General features: G+C 31.9%; 1 protein-coding gene across 2 annotated transcripts in view; it reads left to right on the top strand.

Annotated features, from left to right (window-relative positions):
* Positions 1-17,304, top strand: part of LOC148619018 (maternal embryonic leucine zipper kinase-like) — a 33,829-nt gene that overhangs the window by 2,765 nt on the left and 13,760 nt on the right. Inside the window, exons 4-13 of one of the 2 annotated variants that reach the window (XM_088578495.1) lie at positions 3,930-4,046; positions 5,545-5,688; positions 6,697-6,858; positions 9,313-9,411; positions 9,924-10,091; positions 10,716-10,730; positions 12,548-12,631; positions 12,984-13,091; positions 13,655-14,012; positions 15,482-15,599. In XM_088578495.1, the coding sequence (XP_088434621.1) occupies positions 3,930-4,046; positions 5,545-5,688; positions 6,697-6,858; positions 9,313-9,411; positions 9,924-10,091; positions 10,716-10,730; positions 12,548-12,631; positions 12,984-13,091; positions 13,655-14,012; positions 15,482-15,599 (1,373 nt within the window). The remainder of the gene's footprint in view (positions 1-3,929; positions 4,047-5,544; positions 5,689-6,696; positions 6,859-9,312; positions 9,412-9,923; positions 10,092-10,715; positions 10,731-12,547; positions 12,632-12,983; positions 13,092-13,654; positions 14,013-15,481; positions 15,600-17,304) is intronic. The other variant, XM_088578497.1, reaches the window with a different exon arrangement.

Raw genomic sequence — 17,304 nt, 5'->3', positions numbered from 1 at the left:
TCTTAGGATATTAAAACTGCGTAAATACATTTGCCTAAAAACAACCTTTCCTATGTTCATGTCCTTAGATCTGCTTCTTATCGTGAACTATTTTTTGACTGATTATACGGTAAAAATTCTGGCCAGAAGGTTTCATGTACCTTTTCTGTAGTATAACATAACCAAAATCTAAGTGTTTTATATATCTCCAGTGGGCAACAATTGCCAAAAATATCTTTTTACTAACATGCACATGTGGTCAGTAGTTCATAAGTTATGATACTCAGTGTTCTCCCCAGGCCCTTAAAGCGCTGCGCTATTGACCTCAGTACTGTGCTATAAAGTTTCAATTATGACATGAAACACGTCTGGTCAGTTATGGCATCCTACAAGGTAATTAGCATGAAACTGATAGCAATAAACACGCAATGGTCTGATGATCACCACTTGACCGCACAGGTGTCTAAAGCCAATCATAATTATGGCATTGCGGACAAGACTCCTATCAGACACCCCACCTGGCCATAAATTAATTTGAGGGAAGATGTCAATCAGATACATATATCCTATACTTAACCAATCCAGGGATGACGTTACTAAAGTATTTGGGCCGACTAGCGGCCCCATTCCCCCAGTTGAAAAAATTCCCAATTTCTGGGAAGCGGTTGCGAAGTAATAAAATTTTGTGAACATATTTATTAATGACAAAGGTAGTTGGATCTTTTAATGGATATGTTTGCAATTATAATTAAACTGTTTTATCAATGCTACCTTCGGGGCGTAATATGTAGCAGAGTCATTTTTTGTTGATAAACCTTTATTATGAGCTTGAGTTTGATCGAGTGTCTAGCCCCAGATATTTTGACAGTTTCAAAACATATACAAGCCTAATATTTGTGGAAGTCCTGTCACAAGTGACCGTACAATGAATTGGTAAGGGATAGGAGTGAAGCTGTTGTTCCCATGATAAAAAAGAAATCATCAGTATAACACTGATGTCTGTCAATTTTGTTAAAATAAAAGGGGGAGGGCTGGGTCAATGCCTGTGCCTTGGTGTTATGAAAGTGTCAGTGAATTGCACTTCTGTATAAAAGACTAGTGAGTTGACAATGGTTATGTATTTTCTCTTTTCAATTTTACTTCATGAATAATGATTATTTTCTGGGGCTACACAAAGATAATACATATTTCCTTTTTTTCAGTGATTGTAAAAATGAGTCATAATTCCAAATATTGATGGTGTTTGTTGTAGTACTAGTATCATATCATCTGTACCATCTCAGTAGAGACTTAGCTGTTTCTATGCATAAACATAAATCATGTTATTGGTTAGAGTCAAAGGAAAAATACTGATGAAATGGTGCACGTAAAATTCCCAACTGCAACAAAAATTCCCAATTTGACTTCAGGGGGACCCATTTGAAAAAGTTCAAAATCATCCCTGCAATCAAAAGTGACTATGGTCAAAAGATAACTCAATCCTGTCCAAAAGCATGTGGCTATTTATAAATGCAAAGTTGAATGTTTCACAATCACAAGAAGTTTTCAACATTGAGATGCTGATTTACAGAACAGATATAACAAAACATATTAAATTTCCAAACAATATTATTGCATCGGATACTTCCTAAACACTTTCAATTCAAGATTATTATCAGAATATAATAGCATTAAAACCCATGATTTTTCAACACTGTGTACTTCTATTTCCCATACTCCGTTAAAATCCAGACTTAAAAAACATTATACATTGTTGTTTCTAAAAAAAAAAAGATGGTACACCTAGATACAAATATGTAGTTAATGGTAGAGATTCCTCATACTTTGTGAAAAATAATTTAATGAATAATAAATTCCAAATATACAGATGTTTTCAAAATGCTGGAATTTTTGATAGACAACATATTTGTCCTGTGTGATGGATGTATTTTTCAACAAACGGTCAGCATTCTAATGGGGACAAATTGTGCTCCTCTACTTGCTGACCTATTCCTTCACTCTTATAGGCTGACTTTATAACTGATCTAAAATGAAAGAAAGAATATCGTTTAGCTAGATCCTTTAATCTCAGTTTCCACTATATAGTTCAATTAGTTGACGTATTATCATTAAACAATCCTAGTGTCAGAGATTTGATACATTGCATCTACCCCAAAGAACTTGAGATAAAGGATACTACAGACACTATGAAGTCAGCCTCGTATCTTAACCTACACTTAGAGATCGATGGTAAAGGAAAACTATTAACCAAACTTCAGGACAAACATGATGACTTTTCATTCAGAATTATCAACTTTCCTTTTATTTGTGGCAACATCCCTTTATTGCCTGCATATGGAGTTTTCACATCACAACTCATACATTATGCCAGAGCTTGCCATAACTATGCAGACTTTTTGTATCACACTAGAATTCTTACAATTAGATTTCTGAAACAGGGTTATGCTACAAGATTGAAGTCATCACTACAGAAATTTTATGGTCGTCGTCATGAACTCGTGGATCATTACTGGGTATCTGCACCATGAAAACTGATTTGTTTCAACGTGTCATAGTTTTCCTTTCCTCTTTCTTCCAACCCGGACTTGACTTTTTATGAGCAACTAGGCAAGTATTTCTAGAAAAGCAGAGGATGCTTACCCTACTGGTGCACCTGGTCCATGCTACCAGTTTTTAGTGGAATCTGAGTTGCTCATTTATCTTTGTTACTTTGTATGTATTATTTTAGTTACTTTATGTTCTTTGTTGTGTTTGTCTGTTGTCCATGTCTGGTATTTGTTCCTGGATGACATTCTTTTGATTTTTGCTTGAATCTTGGTTCCCTTGATTACTCTTTAAGAAGAAAAAGGAAATGGTCCTATTTTGTTTACATTGCCATGTTCTTGTATATTATGTTTTTTGGCAGGAAAATCAGTTAAGAAATAGATGGTAAAATTCCCCAAGTCTAAGTATAGTACGTGTGATGAACGAATATGGACTTATGTCATGATATTAGGCTTCTGTCATGGGTTAACTTCATTTTAACATAATAATAATAATTAAAAAACAAAACAACTTGTGTGTCATCTTTAAATAACAAAAATCCTATTTATATTTTTTTCCTGGCAACTCTGTTAGCTCCACACTACTGACTTCCTGAAAATTTTTGTCAACATGAATTTTAAGACCAGAGTAGTCTATTATATTTACCTGATTACATAATTCTAAATCTATAAATGTATTGAAAGTTACAAAGACTAGAAAAAATGTTTTAATACAGAATGCTTTTAATCAAATGAATATCACATTCAAATGAGCGATTGAGGCCCCAAAACAAATGAAAAATTCTATTTTTCAATGGGTCTGCTGTCCGCAAAAATTTGCAGGTAAAATATTGATGAAGAATGGTGTGTATGAATTAGAGGAAATGTTTATGAAGAATTACTTATCATAATTTGATAGAGTATCTTTTTAATTTTTGTGTTAAATATAAAAAAGGAAAAATAAAAAAACAGTATTAAAGTAATAATAACTGCAATGGAAGAAAAAAGGTAAAATATTTACCAATGAATAATTCATATAAACATAAACAGCAGTGTATTTTTTTAATACACAGATCAATTTTTAAATAATACATTACATACGATGTGGCACGTTTTGACATGCGGCCGATTGATGTCATGTCACACAAGCTGAATACAGGGCTATAAAAGAACACTGATACTATACATAAAACAAAAACAAAATCTGAGCCATAAAAATACAGAAGATGACTTGCAAATAAACTCAACACATTCTACATTTATAGTACGACCATAATGTTTATAACATACATTTGCTGTCTATTAAGATTTCTGTTGATTGATTATAACTTTTCATACATGTACTTTAGTTAAAACATAGGTGAATTGGACACCTAGATAAGAGCTTTTGTTTTTAGTTACATGTATCTGGTTTCTTTTACTTGCCAGGAAGATTTACCAAGGGTCAAAACAGAAATAGAAGCAATGAAGAATTTGTGCCATCAACATATTTGTAAACTTTATCAAGTCATTGAGACAGATCAGAAGTTTTACATGATTTTAGAGGTAAAATATTTGTGATGCTTTCATTGAAATGCAATATTAAATCCTTTTATTATATTGATAGAAATGTTTTATTGAATGTTCCCATTTCCAAGTGTAATAAATTTATTATATAGTTAGAAGTCTTTTATCGAATGTTCCCATTTCCAAGTGTAATAAATTTCGATAAATCACACTGTGAAATAAATTTGGTAATTTCACTCTCTGATTTCTCCCTCCAAACGTCAAAACTTTGATATCAATTTGCCAATCACAGACCTGAAAATTCATGTTGAAAATATCGGTAAATTATGGAGAAAATCTATATAATAAATAGTATAATCAATTGGTTATCATGAATAAACAAAATATGATCACACGTGCCAATAACGCTAGAGGATTTAACTTGTGCATGGAACAAGTCAGCACGCATGTTAAATCTAGGTGTTCTTTGGCACTTGTGATAGTATTTTGGTTATTCACTCTTTCCAATTAATTATCCTATTATTGTTAACTATGCAGTATGTACAGTATTTTATATACTTGGCAGTTTTTCCAGAAATTTGCAATTGAAACTCAAGAACCCTTCTAGCAGTTTATTAAGGAGTCACTTAAAATAATTGTAAAATTATAATAATAATATATTAATTGTACAGTGCTACTACACATCAGAATGCCATTGACAGAGAAGTATATATTGGATGATTATTCTTTACACATGAAATAGTATTAAAGCTTAAGTCACTTTTTATGGATTTTGTACAAACACAAACAAATTTTGACTAAAATGGTCAAAATCCAGGAAAAAGCTTTAGTCACTATAGAATATGATTAGTCAATGAGTAAAATGAGCCTAGAAAATCACTGATTCAGAATTGCATTTTCTAAATTTTAAAACAAAAATGAACATGATTTTATCTGGATCCAACATTATCAACAAAGGATACTCCCCCATTCATTATTTTGACTTTTTCTCTTTATATCATCAAGGCTGTTAGATTGTAATCTATTGCAGTAGTTGACATGTTCTTTGACAAATTTTTAAGAACAAGGGAATTTCCAGTGTCCCCATGATTGTCATCTGCATACTGTCCTTCTACCAATTCTGTTGCAAAAGATTCAAGAAAAACTTTTGTTTAGATCTAAAATGACACTTGAATGCATTTCATAATCAAAGTCATTGGCATGACAATTAGAAACCAGTTCTTCTGGAACACCAATATAGGCCAAAGGTAATAAGTTTACACAAATTTTGTATGCTTGTTTTTTTTTTTCATGGATTTTTATAGTAATATAAAAATGTGGTTGAAATGCCATGAGCCAAAGATCCATGAAGACACTTTCTAGCCCTCAAGATGGAGTATGACTTCTGCCAAACTGTAAGCTCTTTTTTGCTGGGTAAAGAGGTCAATAAAGTTATACAAAACCATCTCACATATTACAAAAATAAAAAAAAACAAAAACAGGTGAAGTCAACCTCTGAGTTCTCTGAAACATGGTTTAGTGTTGTTTCTATTAACAGTACTGTCCAGAAGGTGAATTGTTTGACTATATAGTATCTAAAGATAGATTAGAAGAGGATGAAGCTAGAATATTTTTTCGGCAGATTGTTTCAGCTGTTGCATATATTCACAGTCAAGGTTTTGCTCACAGGGATCTTAAACCTGTAAGTATTTTTGGCTCCACCCTTTCACAAATTCAGTGAAGTATAGTATTTGGCTTTCCGTCTGTCAAAAGTTGGTTTCCAGGATGTAAATTTTGAACACCTTATTAGACTTTCACCAAATGTGGACTTTTAAAGGCTAATAAGGTAAGGAAAACACCTAATGATTTTTAGGTCAAGGTCACACAGACTTAATGAAATAGAATTTCGGAGCAGAAAATTGGTTACTGGAGTGTAACATTTGAACGCCGTAATGGAATTTCACCTAACTTGAACATTATAAGGCTTATGTGGTAAGGAAGACGCATAATGATTTTGAGGTCAGTAGATCAAAGGTTAGGGTCAGACAGACTTAGTGAAATAGAATTTTGGAGCTGAAAATTGGTTTCTACAGCATAACTTTTGAAAGCCTTCATCGAATTTCACCAAACTTGAACAATTGAAGGCTTATCAGGTGAGAAAGACACCTATAGATTTTGAAGTCAGTAGCTTAAAGGTCAAGGTCACACAGACTTAACGAAATGGAATTTTGGAACTGAAATTGGTTTCCTGGACATAACTATTGAATTCCTTTAGAAAATTTCACCAAACCTGGACAGTTAAATGCTCATGAGGTAAGAAAGACCCCAATTGATTTTGAGGTCAGTAGGTGAAAAGTCAAGGTCACACTGACTTAACGAATAGAATTCTAGGTCATAGGCTCAGCATCATCTAAATCTACTTTGATCACAGTAATATTCCATGAAATTTGTCTTTTGTTGCTAGCCCATGGTGGACCCAGAGCATTGCTCTATGGTGGACCCAGAGCACTGCTCTATTTGGAAAATATATGCTCATTGTCTTTCAAATTAATTTTATAGTCAAATGCACCTTTACATATTTTAATGAATTTCTTTGTCAAATAAGGAAATAATGAAGTGTCAAACAAAATGCCAATTTCTATACACAAATATAACCTGTTGATTTCATAATATTTCTTTTTAAAAAATCAAAATCACCATTTTTCTCCAGGAAAATTTATTGTTGGACGAGGACCAGAATTTGAAGTTGATAGATTTTGGTCTGTGTGCCAGACCTCAAGGTGGAATGGAAAACCACTTGTATACATGTTGTGGCAGTCCTGCCTATGCGGCACCCGAACTGATTTCTGGGAAAGAGTATTTAGGGGCACAGGTAGTGTTGTTAAGATTTTTTTATATTCTTTTTCAAGTGGAATCGTCATTGATATAGCTTGTGCAGGCATTTATTGAAGGATTCAAATCAGGAGTGTATAAATATTCATCTAATGTCAGTTTTACCTACATCGCCAAAAGCGGAAGCAGGTCTAGGAGTTGTGTCTTTCCGTCCATTCATCCGTAACACTACTCAACAGAAATTCCTGAAACTTTGTATGTAGCAAATACACCATATGTAGTTGTGCATATTACCAGGAAATTTTAATTTTCAAATTTTTGTGGGAGTTATTCTCCTTTTAACATAGGAGTTTACCATAAATTATCATTTATCAACTTGTCATCAAAACCTTCCAGACTGTCAGACTTCTCCAGTGAAAGTTCATTCGGTTTGGTAGAAAATTCGGATTTCTTTAGTTACCCATGTAGGAGAAAAGAGGACAAAGTTGCAAAATTAGGAATTTGTTCCGCTGACCTTAAAAAAGTATTTTTTTATTGTGTCTGAACTCCTCTGAAACTACCCTAAAGAATTTCATAAACTTGTTATGTAGCAAGAACACCATATGTTGTTGTGTATATTATTAGGAAATTTTTATGGGAGTTATGCTCTTTTGAACATAAAAATGTACCGTAAATTATCATGTATTAGCTTGTCATCAATACTCATATAACTGCCCTCAGAAATTTCATGAAATCTTATTTGCAAGAACACCATATGCAGATGTGCATATTATCAGAATTTTTTTTTCTCTGATTTTTATGGGAATTATGTTCTGTAGTTTCATATATCCATCTGTAACACTTGTTTTATTGCATTTTCCTCTGCAATTATAAATCACAGCTGCAGTGTGATACAGGTACGGCCATTGATTGGCTTAGGTTGTTAATACCTCTGCTTTAAAAGTGGGAGCTACATACATATGTATATATAAATTATGCTGTCCAGTCTGTCTGCCCATTAGACTGTCCCCAGTTCTAATCTGCAATTCCTATCAAACCCCTGAATGAAATTTGATGAAAATTTCACACATTCTTTATCACATAATGGCACTGTGCACCTTATATTTTGTTTTTTTACCATCTGAATGATTTTTAGGGTTATGGAGTGGAGCAAGGGTAGCAACAAGTAACTTGTACAAACAGCTATCTGTCTTTGATCCAAAATATTTGTAATTACTGTGGATAATTTTTCTTCTTTTAGGACAGTAGGAGCTTTTTACAGTTATACAATATAAGTGGGTGGTATATTGGAATCACCCAGTGTTGTAGGATTTTTTTGTCAGGTCAACTTTCCAAGTGAAAGTCATTACTCAAAATCTACTTTCCCAGTCAATATATTAACTTTCCCTGATATTTTTAAGGTTAGTGTTTTTGTTTGTGTTTTGAATACAAATAAGAGTCAAATCCTTGTGTTAAGAGGTGAATTCACCCATAGTTTTGATGCATAATTGTATCTTTTTACTTCATTTAATACATGAACAAATTGAATAAACATTTGAAGTTTATTTGTCTTCCAGTTTATTTCAAATCATTTGAATTTTCCTTCCAAATATACTATTATTATAAAATACGAGTCATTTCTGTTACCAACACCTTCATATTCTTTCACTGATTCCAGAGTGAAAAAAAACTTCCCAGAAAAGGATACAAATCGAAGTACTTAAGGTAGAATATTGTTCAAGTATTTCCAAAAAGACAATTATTTGTTTGTACTTACATTGTGTGAACTAAATGCAACCTTTTTGATCGTAAAATTTAGATGAGAATACGAATCTGGGTTGTTGTATTCCGAATCTGATTTCATATTATTATGAAAATGAAGGCTATCATTCAGATGCTTTATTACAAGCGCCAAAATAATGTTGATGAAAAAAGTCTTGTTGTCGATTTTAGTCCAAAAGAAAATTAACTACAGGCAAATTTTACATGCCCACAGACGGCTAGCATCTCTTTATAGACTTTCCTGACCCTAAAAAGTACTGTCCACAGGTAACTGGAAAAAGTAATCCAAGAACTCTGATCACCTTGTCCTTCTGTCCAAATTTTGTCTTAAATATCTTTATTCTAAGTCAATGGATTAATTTCAAATTTGATGTATGGCTTCATATAGATATGAAATATGTTGTAAGCGATTTTAGGTGCTGTGGGATATATTTATTTGTTTCATGGGACTTTTCCATTCTTTACCGTATGGAATGATAGTGACATTTTTCATCACAAAATTCTCAGCTCCAAATAAATGGATAGATTGTAAATTTTGTGTGTGGCTTCATCCTGATTTGGCATACATTGGAAATGATTTTGATCGCACTTCGATATCAACTTCCAATATAAGTGGGGATCTGAACTTCATGTTTTTTTCTTATCTTATCAGTGGAATCATACTGAAAACTATACATATGTATTATAATTATGTTATAAAAATTTGATAACGAATCTCATTTTTTTCTCCCAGGCAGATCTTTGGAGTATGGGTATTTTATTGTATGCCTTGTTGTGTGGTTATCTCCCTTTTGATGATGAGAAAATACCTCAACTCTATAAGAAGATTCAGGTACATAAATAGCTTATATAGTAGACATTGACCTAAATTATCTTAGAAACTCCTTGATGGTTTGTATGTGCTCTTTTGAGAACTATGTTGATAATTATATAGCAGATTGAATGGATCAAAATATTTATGGTACATGTAAATTCACAATGATCATGATAACAATTAAGCTAGAATATAATGATTCATTTTACAAAAATAGTGTCCATTTTTTTATCAGTTAATTGAATGTATTAATCCATACACAGTCCACTGGATTAATTAAGAATGTACCCTTTATGGAAAAGTGTATCTTCAAACTTAACTTTTAAAATAAACATGAGACTCGGTCATTCAGTTTTGTTTGTCAATTCCAAATCCATTCAATTGTGTTTAAATCAATTCAATTTTCAAATTCTATGAAATTACACAGACAAAAAAATAAATTTGATATGTATATAGAATAAAAAATGTATTTACCAAAATATGGTTAGAGTTGCTACATAGTTTAGTTGATAGCTTTATAATATTTAAAGAGTGGAAAGTATGAAAACCCACCATGGCTGACTGAAGAGAGTAAGACTTTGATATCAAGGATGTTGCAAGTAGACCCTTTCAAAAGAATTACAATCAAACAGCTGTTGACACATCCATGGCTGACTAAAGACACAAATGTACCAGTAGAATGGAGAAGTAAATACAAGGTAAAAACATAATTCTATACCATTAAATGTGATATCAAAAGGTTTGTGAAAGTTAGAAGTGTAGTGTTTATCAATATGAGATTTATTTGCAAGAAGCTTAAAAACAGAGAAATGCATGTTTTTATCAATCATTTCTTTATGTTTCATGCCAAAAACATATAAATCTCAGAAAACACTTGTATTGTCTTTAATGGATGTCTCTATACCTATAGTACATGTACATATCTCTATACCTATAGTACATGTACATATCTTAAGTTTATAAACTATGTACATCTTGTTGTGTACAGAAAATTGACTGATTGGTGTATAATAATTTTTATCTGTATAGGTTTATTTGAATACTTTAATAAATGGATATTTATCATAGCAAGTACTTTTCTTATAACAACAGAAGATATAAAATACAGCACTAAACATCATTTAGAACATGAAACATGTAATGCATGTTTGTACTTTGTTCTTCAATACTACATAAATGTTTATTTTTATTTTTGCATATACATGTATATACCAAAGGTTAGATGCATATTATTTTTCATTCATTATATACCATGAAGTCTTGCAAAGTCTGTTTTTTTTCTATGTTATATTCATTTTGAATTCAGAATGAATGTTTTATAGGGTACATACCCAGGGGTAAGTTGTGTGTGATTTGTTCTCATGTCACATGTAGATATATCATTGGTATGATATTCCTTACTTGTTTACATGTAATGACTAACATTATAGCCCTCAATTTGTTGTCTTTATAAGCACCTCAATCTTTCCTGGACAAAGAATACATTTTAGGCTTGAAAAAGGGAATTTTTAAGGCAACTGAGATTTGATATTTTTACATGGCATGGAACAAACAAATTAGAAATGATTCATATTAATACATGTAGTATTCCTCCATATCACATATAATAATGAATAAATATTTTGAAATAAGGCCAAATAAAAAGGATGTGTTTCCTATTTACCTACCCACCCTATTTTTTCAGCTAGAAATAGTTACCCTAAAGTTTTTATGCCCCTGCAATTTTCAGTTTGGGACTTATTGTTTTATTCCTGTCTGTCTGTAATTCCGTCTGCCCCATTCAGAGTATATAGTTATTCTGCTTAACTCCTACAGCATTTCAGTTATGAAATTGATACTTTGCAGAATGATCATAAATGGATTGAAGATGGGCATATTGTCAGGGTTTTGATTTCTATCAATATTTGACATTTTTATGTATAGTTGAACGTAGCCATTTTGTCTGATCATAAAATTATCGCCATTCTAAAGAATTAAAGCTTGTAAGTATAGATTGACTTTTATATATGTCACAAAATACATGCTGGGGCATTGAATGTGTCTCTCAGACACAACAGTCTTCACATAAATGAATTTTGACAACCAAACATTATGCAGTAGCTGTGTTAAAAATGGAGTACAGGGGCATCCCTTTGTCTACTTGTTGTAATTATAGTAAATTAAAAAAATCCCTATCTATCTACCCAATTTTTTAAAAGGTGTTATAGGAAACACACATATTTAATCTTTGTTTTTGTTTTTTCCTAATGAAAAGTTTCCTTGAGAAAAGCTACTTTACAGGTATGTTAATTAAACTCATTTAATATATGAGACCCTGACCATAAGCTATTTCCTTACTTAAAAGTAGGAGACAACTAAAATATATTGGTATGTTTCTGTTTCTTGTAATTTAATGTATTATTTCATAACACCTTAACACTTGATTGTAATTTTGATTAGCCTGCCCGTTTAAGCTGACAATCCTGCCATGGTTTTGCCTGCTGTAATCTGAATCTGTGTTACCTTGGTCAGCATGAGTAACAGTAAACTACATGTACTCCATATCAAGTGTACAAATAATATTGATTGAACTTGAAGATTATTTATTTTTCATTATATGAAGTTTTGGCCTGATTTCATCCCCCTTTTTTTAAGGATGTGTATACTGTTCCTTTCTTTCACAAAAGAGATTTAGTGTACTTATTATAGACAATTTTTGCATTTGCACATTGTACTTCTTGTATTCATTTATGTGTTACTGTTTACATGTTAAATTTTGAATCATGTTTTTTAAACATTTAAAATTTTTAATTACAGTAGTCAGTTTCACTTTTCACTCTGTTTCATCAAAGTTTCATCATATACATTGTCATTAGAATGCACTATTTTTCCTGATCATGCTAATTGAAATTTAACCTTCATTTTTTTCTTCCTTTTATATCCACCTGTAGAAGATCTTATAACATTCCATTGGAGAATTGTCTTGCCAGTGTTTTATGTGAATACATTATCAACTTTCTTTTCAATCTTAAAATGTCATTATCATCATGCTAAAGACTATTTATTAATAATATTGAGAAGTAGGCCCAAGAGATTTCAAAATTTAATCAGATTTAAGTCCCAGAATTCCTAAACAAGCTCAAAACAAAAGTACTGATAGTTTGTTTTCTTTCAGAGATGTTTAGATGAAGACTGTATTACTGAGTTAGCAGTGCATTATGGTAAAACCAAACTAGAAATGGAAAGAGATGTAGCTGAGGTTAGTTAGTTAGTTATGATAACAACCTAACACCAAGACAGTATGCTATTTAAATTTCTACAATTTCCAAAAATCGAAAGGTTTAAAGAGAGTGAAATAAAATAAAATGATACATATTATATTTAAGTTGATTTTCTTCTTTTCTAACATTTTTGTTGTTAAGAGTAATTTACATACTTTAAATATTGAAGAAGAAACAAACTATGCTAAAATACATGAATTAAAATTTCATTTAAAGTTTTAAAAAAATCATTAGATATGGATATCTTAGATACTTGTGTAAAATTTTATCTGCCTGGAATCCATTAGTTTAATGTATTTTACATTTTTTTCCTTTCTCTCATATTTTCAGTTCAAGTTTGATTACTTAACAGCGTCTTATTTTTTACTACTTGAGAAAAAAATGAAAGGTCGACCGGTTCGACTACTTCATCAAAAACCCCAACAGACTCCTGGTAGGGTGAGTACAGTTCTAAAACAGTTTTACAGATAAGACATAGCTGATGGAGGATCTATCAGACCTGTGTAAAAAGATTGGCAGTCTATGGAAAAAAATATACATAAATATGTTGTTGCATTTAAATGTTCGTGGAGAATTAGAAAAATGTTTCAAAAATTTTTGTTGTCGATTTCATATCAACAAAAAGTACATTCTACCTGTTTGAACTGTAATTAACAGATATAGATTAAAAATATTACGTGTTGAAATGACCAACAAACAGTTGGCTGTGTTCATGTTTACATAGTCTGATTTATTTTATGATAAAAAAGAAATTGAAACAGGGTGATATATGACATATTCATGAAAATGTCTTAAAAGTGCAATGTTTTTGTTCCCAGATAGATGAAGTGTCATGGCTGTTTCTCTTAAACAATGGTATCAGTGTTACTACAAATATATGAATTCTTGTTCTGGATAGTAGTTTTCTTTTGTGTTTTGTATCAAGAGACTTAGTTAGACACATTTTATACTTGTTGAGCTGTTTAAATTTAATGTCAATATAATGCTTTAAATGGTTTCAGATGAGAAGTCATAGTGCAGATCCTTCTGTCCATATGGAATTAACTTCAGTTAGTTGTACTCCCACACAAAGACCTGTAACAAACTGTGATAGTCTAGGACCAAGACCTATACCTTACGGCTGTGAAGAAAGAGGCCGAAGTCGAGCCAGAGAGAGACTTCCATTCTCAGCTAAAGATGAAAATTCTGAGAACAAAGAGAATGAATACAAGGAGAATTTTCTTGTTCCTCAGACCCCTGTTGTACCTACACGAACGCCTAGACCTAAATCTGCAAAAACTCCCCTTCCTGTATCTACGCATCCAGTTAAACCAAGGTCTCCACTCATGGCAAAACAATTACCCATGCTGGATGATACATGTGAGTTACTTGTTGTATGATAGAGTAAAACAGAGATTTGTGGAAGATGCTCATAAGTAAAATACACCAGCACTAATAGTCAGACTAAGAACACAAGAGGTTAACAGGCCATACAATTCTAGTTGAGGACAAAACTTTTTCATACCTTGCAAAAAACATGAAACCCACCTGTGTGTCTGTTTTTAAATCTTTGTAGAATAGTAAAATGTTTTATGATAACCTTGATGATATTAAAGCTTGATATATATGGTCCAGAACATATAGTCTTATGGTCCAACAGTGTGGATTTAGTATTTGAATAACAATACAAAAGTTAAGTCTTTACACATATCCATTACAAATATTACAGAAAAAAATATGATTGTTTGGTCATGTCAGCCAATTAATAAAAGGGTAAATAATTGGAAAGAGTGAATAACCAAACCATAATTTAGTGTTATCAATGATTGGGATTAAAATTTTGCCAATGGGACTATGCCCCCCTTACCCTCTTACCCTTCAATTCAATTAAAGTAATTAATCACAAATGATAGGAAAGAGTTTATTTTTTTGTTTGGCTGCAATCAGATTTTGGATTTTTTTGGGTGCTTCAGGACCATATAATATGTCTCCACCATTATCAATATTTTCAATAGGGGGTTCATAACCATGTCCAGCTGCCAAGTTAGTTTCTACAACAATTGCAGTTTGATTCTGGTAATTACCAACATTAATATTTTTTAGGCTTTGAAAAAGATAATTTCTTCTGTTTTTGGTTAAGCTTAAAAATGTCTTTGGTTGCATTTCAGTTTCAAATGGGACCGCCAGTCCACGCTTTTCTGATATTATCAAATTATTTTTATTCTTTAAAACAATGTTTATTGTTCTTGATGCATAAGCCATCAAGAATATGTAGTCTAAAAAATCGACAAAAGTACTGTTTCATTCCCCGGTCTTTAAATCCTGTCGAAAACGTGGCGATCAAAACATCTGATTGCAGCTAATAAAAAACATTGTTAAAAGACACGTTCATGCATTTTTTACTGTCACAAGCAATGGACAACACTCCACTAGCAATGATGGAAACTTAATGCATGCACATGACGCGACACATAAGTCACTCAATGCACCATTCTAAGAGGAAATGCGACTATGGCGCATGACGCACCGTAATCCCAATCACTGGTGTTATTCAACTTTCATCCCAGTATTATCAGGAACTTATTTTTGGAAGAAGGCAATTTACCACCAAAATTTTTTTTCCTGTAGATAAAAATCTTTTTCCATCAGCTGTTGAACTGCATGAATGTAAGTGTCTTTTTAAAAAAAAAGCCACAAAATTACCAATTCAATAGATGAACTGGTATTTACCTTGGGCTATTCCAGTTCAACAAGGTCAGAACTTGGGATCAACTTGCTTTAAGTACATATTGCAAAAGGATGCACTATTTGTAGTTGTTTTTAAATGATGTTTTTATTTGTGTTTATAGTATGTACACCTGGAAAATCTGACAACTCATACCTGAACACCACATTGTCTCCATCAAGATCTTATGATTCACAACTAAACAATCTTCAAAGAGAAAAAAATATCAGTGCCAGGAAAAAGTGAGTATTTAAGGTTCACAAATAGTATAAGCCGATTTCCCCCTGTATTTATCTTCAGTACCTGGAGCAAACATGATGTTTAATTTTTGTAGTACATGCATAAAAAAACTTGTATAAAATTACTACATGTAGTAGTACTTTCATCTTTATACTTGCATATTTTGGTGTGCATAATGCACACATTTTTACATAGAAATCATTTCCATAGCATGAGGGTGCATATTATGCAATCATTATATGAGAATTGGCCTGGAAATGAAAATTTTCGTATGAGAAAAAAAAGATTGCATAATGTAAACTAATCAGAAGTGAAATGTTACTGAAAAAAAGTTTTTCTTATCAATAAATTTGTCTTTTAAGTATTTAATTTTAATAATATTTTCTTCAAGTCATGTTTTAATGTCTTAATAACATGCTTCATACAAAGGTTGTTCAATATTTCTTTCTTATAAAACATGGTTAAAATGAAACAACTTAAAACTGAAAAAAAACACAGTCCCTTTTTTGTCAAACAATCCTCATTGAGGAGGTAGACCTGGGGTAAGGGACACAACTCTTGGGAAATCATTAGAACATTCATATTCATCATTTTACATCAATCTCATGTAAGCATTAAAGTCACTTGGACTGATTTCATTCTGTTTCAGAGAAAAGCTGAAAGGCTTTGGTAAAATTGAATGATACAAACATATCACTGATTTCAAGAATTAAGTCCCTCACCCTAGGTCTATCTCCTTGAATGCTTTTGCAGCCATAAATGAGTATTTTAAACTTATTTTGATTATTTCTTACAATTTTTTTTTTAAAAGTTTGTGTTAAAATAAAAATTCGTGACTTTTCAGGGTTCTCCATCGTCTCTTTTTACATGGTGCTGCGCCATGAATTCAAACAAGTGCTGTGTATTCAAAATTTGCGTCATGCGTTGCAAATCGGCACTGCATTTCCCAATTACTTTTGTTTATTAATTCCCTATACCGGTCATAAATATATATGATTGGCGCGTGTGTTTATTCTAACGATAATTTCAATATTTTGATTGGTAATTTCTGGGAGTTTAATGTGTGAGGGAGTGAAATGCATGTGTAAACATATCTCGGATCTGTCAAATTTGCGATTAACACCGTCGGCAAAATCAATAAGATTCAAATAAGCTGAATGGGTTTTTTTTTTAAATAAACAAAATTTGAAAACTTTTCATTTAATAAAATATAGAAAGTATCAAGAGTATAATTCAATTTGATAAAGGTCGATGTGATCGGAGAGGGAGGAAGACGATCTTAATTTATACAATGTCTTAATGATCTCGCCAATTATCTGACACAGAAAAGCAGTTCAATTAGCCTAACTTTAAAGAAAATGTGATGGATTGACTCCCAAAAGTTCTAAAGGATTGCTTAATGACACAATTCAGACAAAAAGTATGTTTTACTGTCTAAGTTCTTGTTAAATTATAAAGAACTTTTTAGTGGTACATGTATCAACAAAATGACCTCACCTACCAGTGGTTTTAATTTCTCTAGAGCTGTGGACCTTTGGTCAAGCCTAGGGAAGGGAAAACTTTACCTTGGTATAATTAAAATAGACAATACAGACAGAAAAATAACCATTGTTTATTGTAAATTTCTATGTTGTAGTTTGTGCTATTGAAATATGTCACATTCAACCTTATCATACTTTCTTGGCAAGTTGTTTTCTGCGTGAATGG

Source organism: Perna viridis, chromosome 4, assembly GCF_037379345.1.
Source record: "Perna viridis isolate PV_CMFRI_1.1 ecotype Kerala chromosome 4, ASM3737934v1, whole genome shotgun sequence".
NCBI classification, from domain to species: domain Eukaryota; kingdom Metazoa; phylum Mollusca; class Bivalvia; order Mytilida; family Mytilidae; genus Perna; species Perna viridis.
The sequence above is the reverse complement of the archived record's forward strand: the minus strand, read 5'-3'. Positions and strand labels throughout refer to the sequence as shown.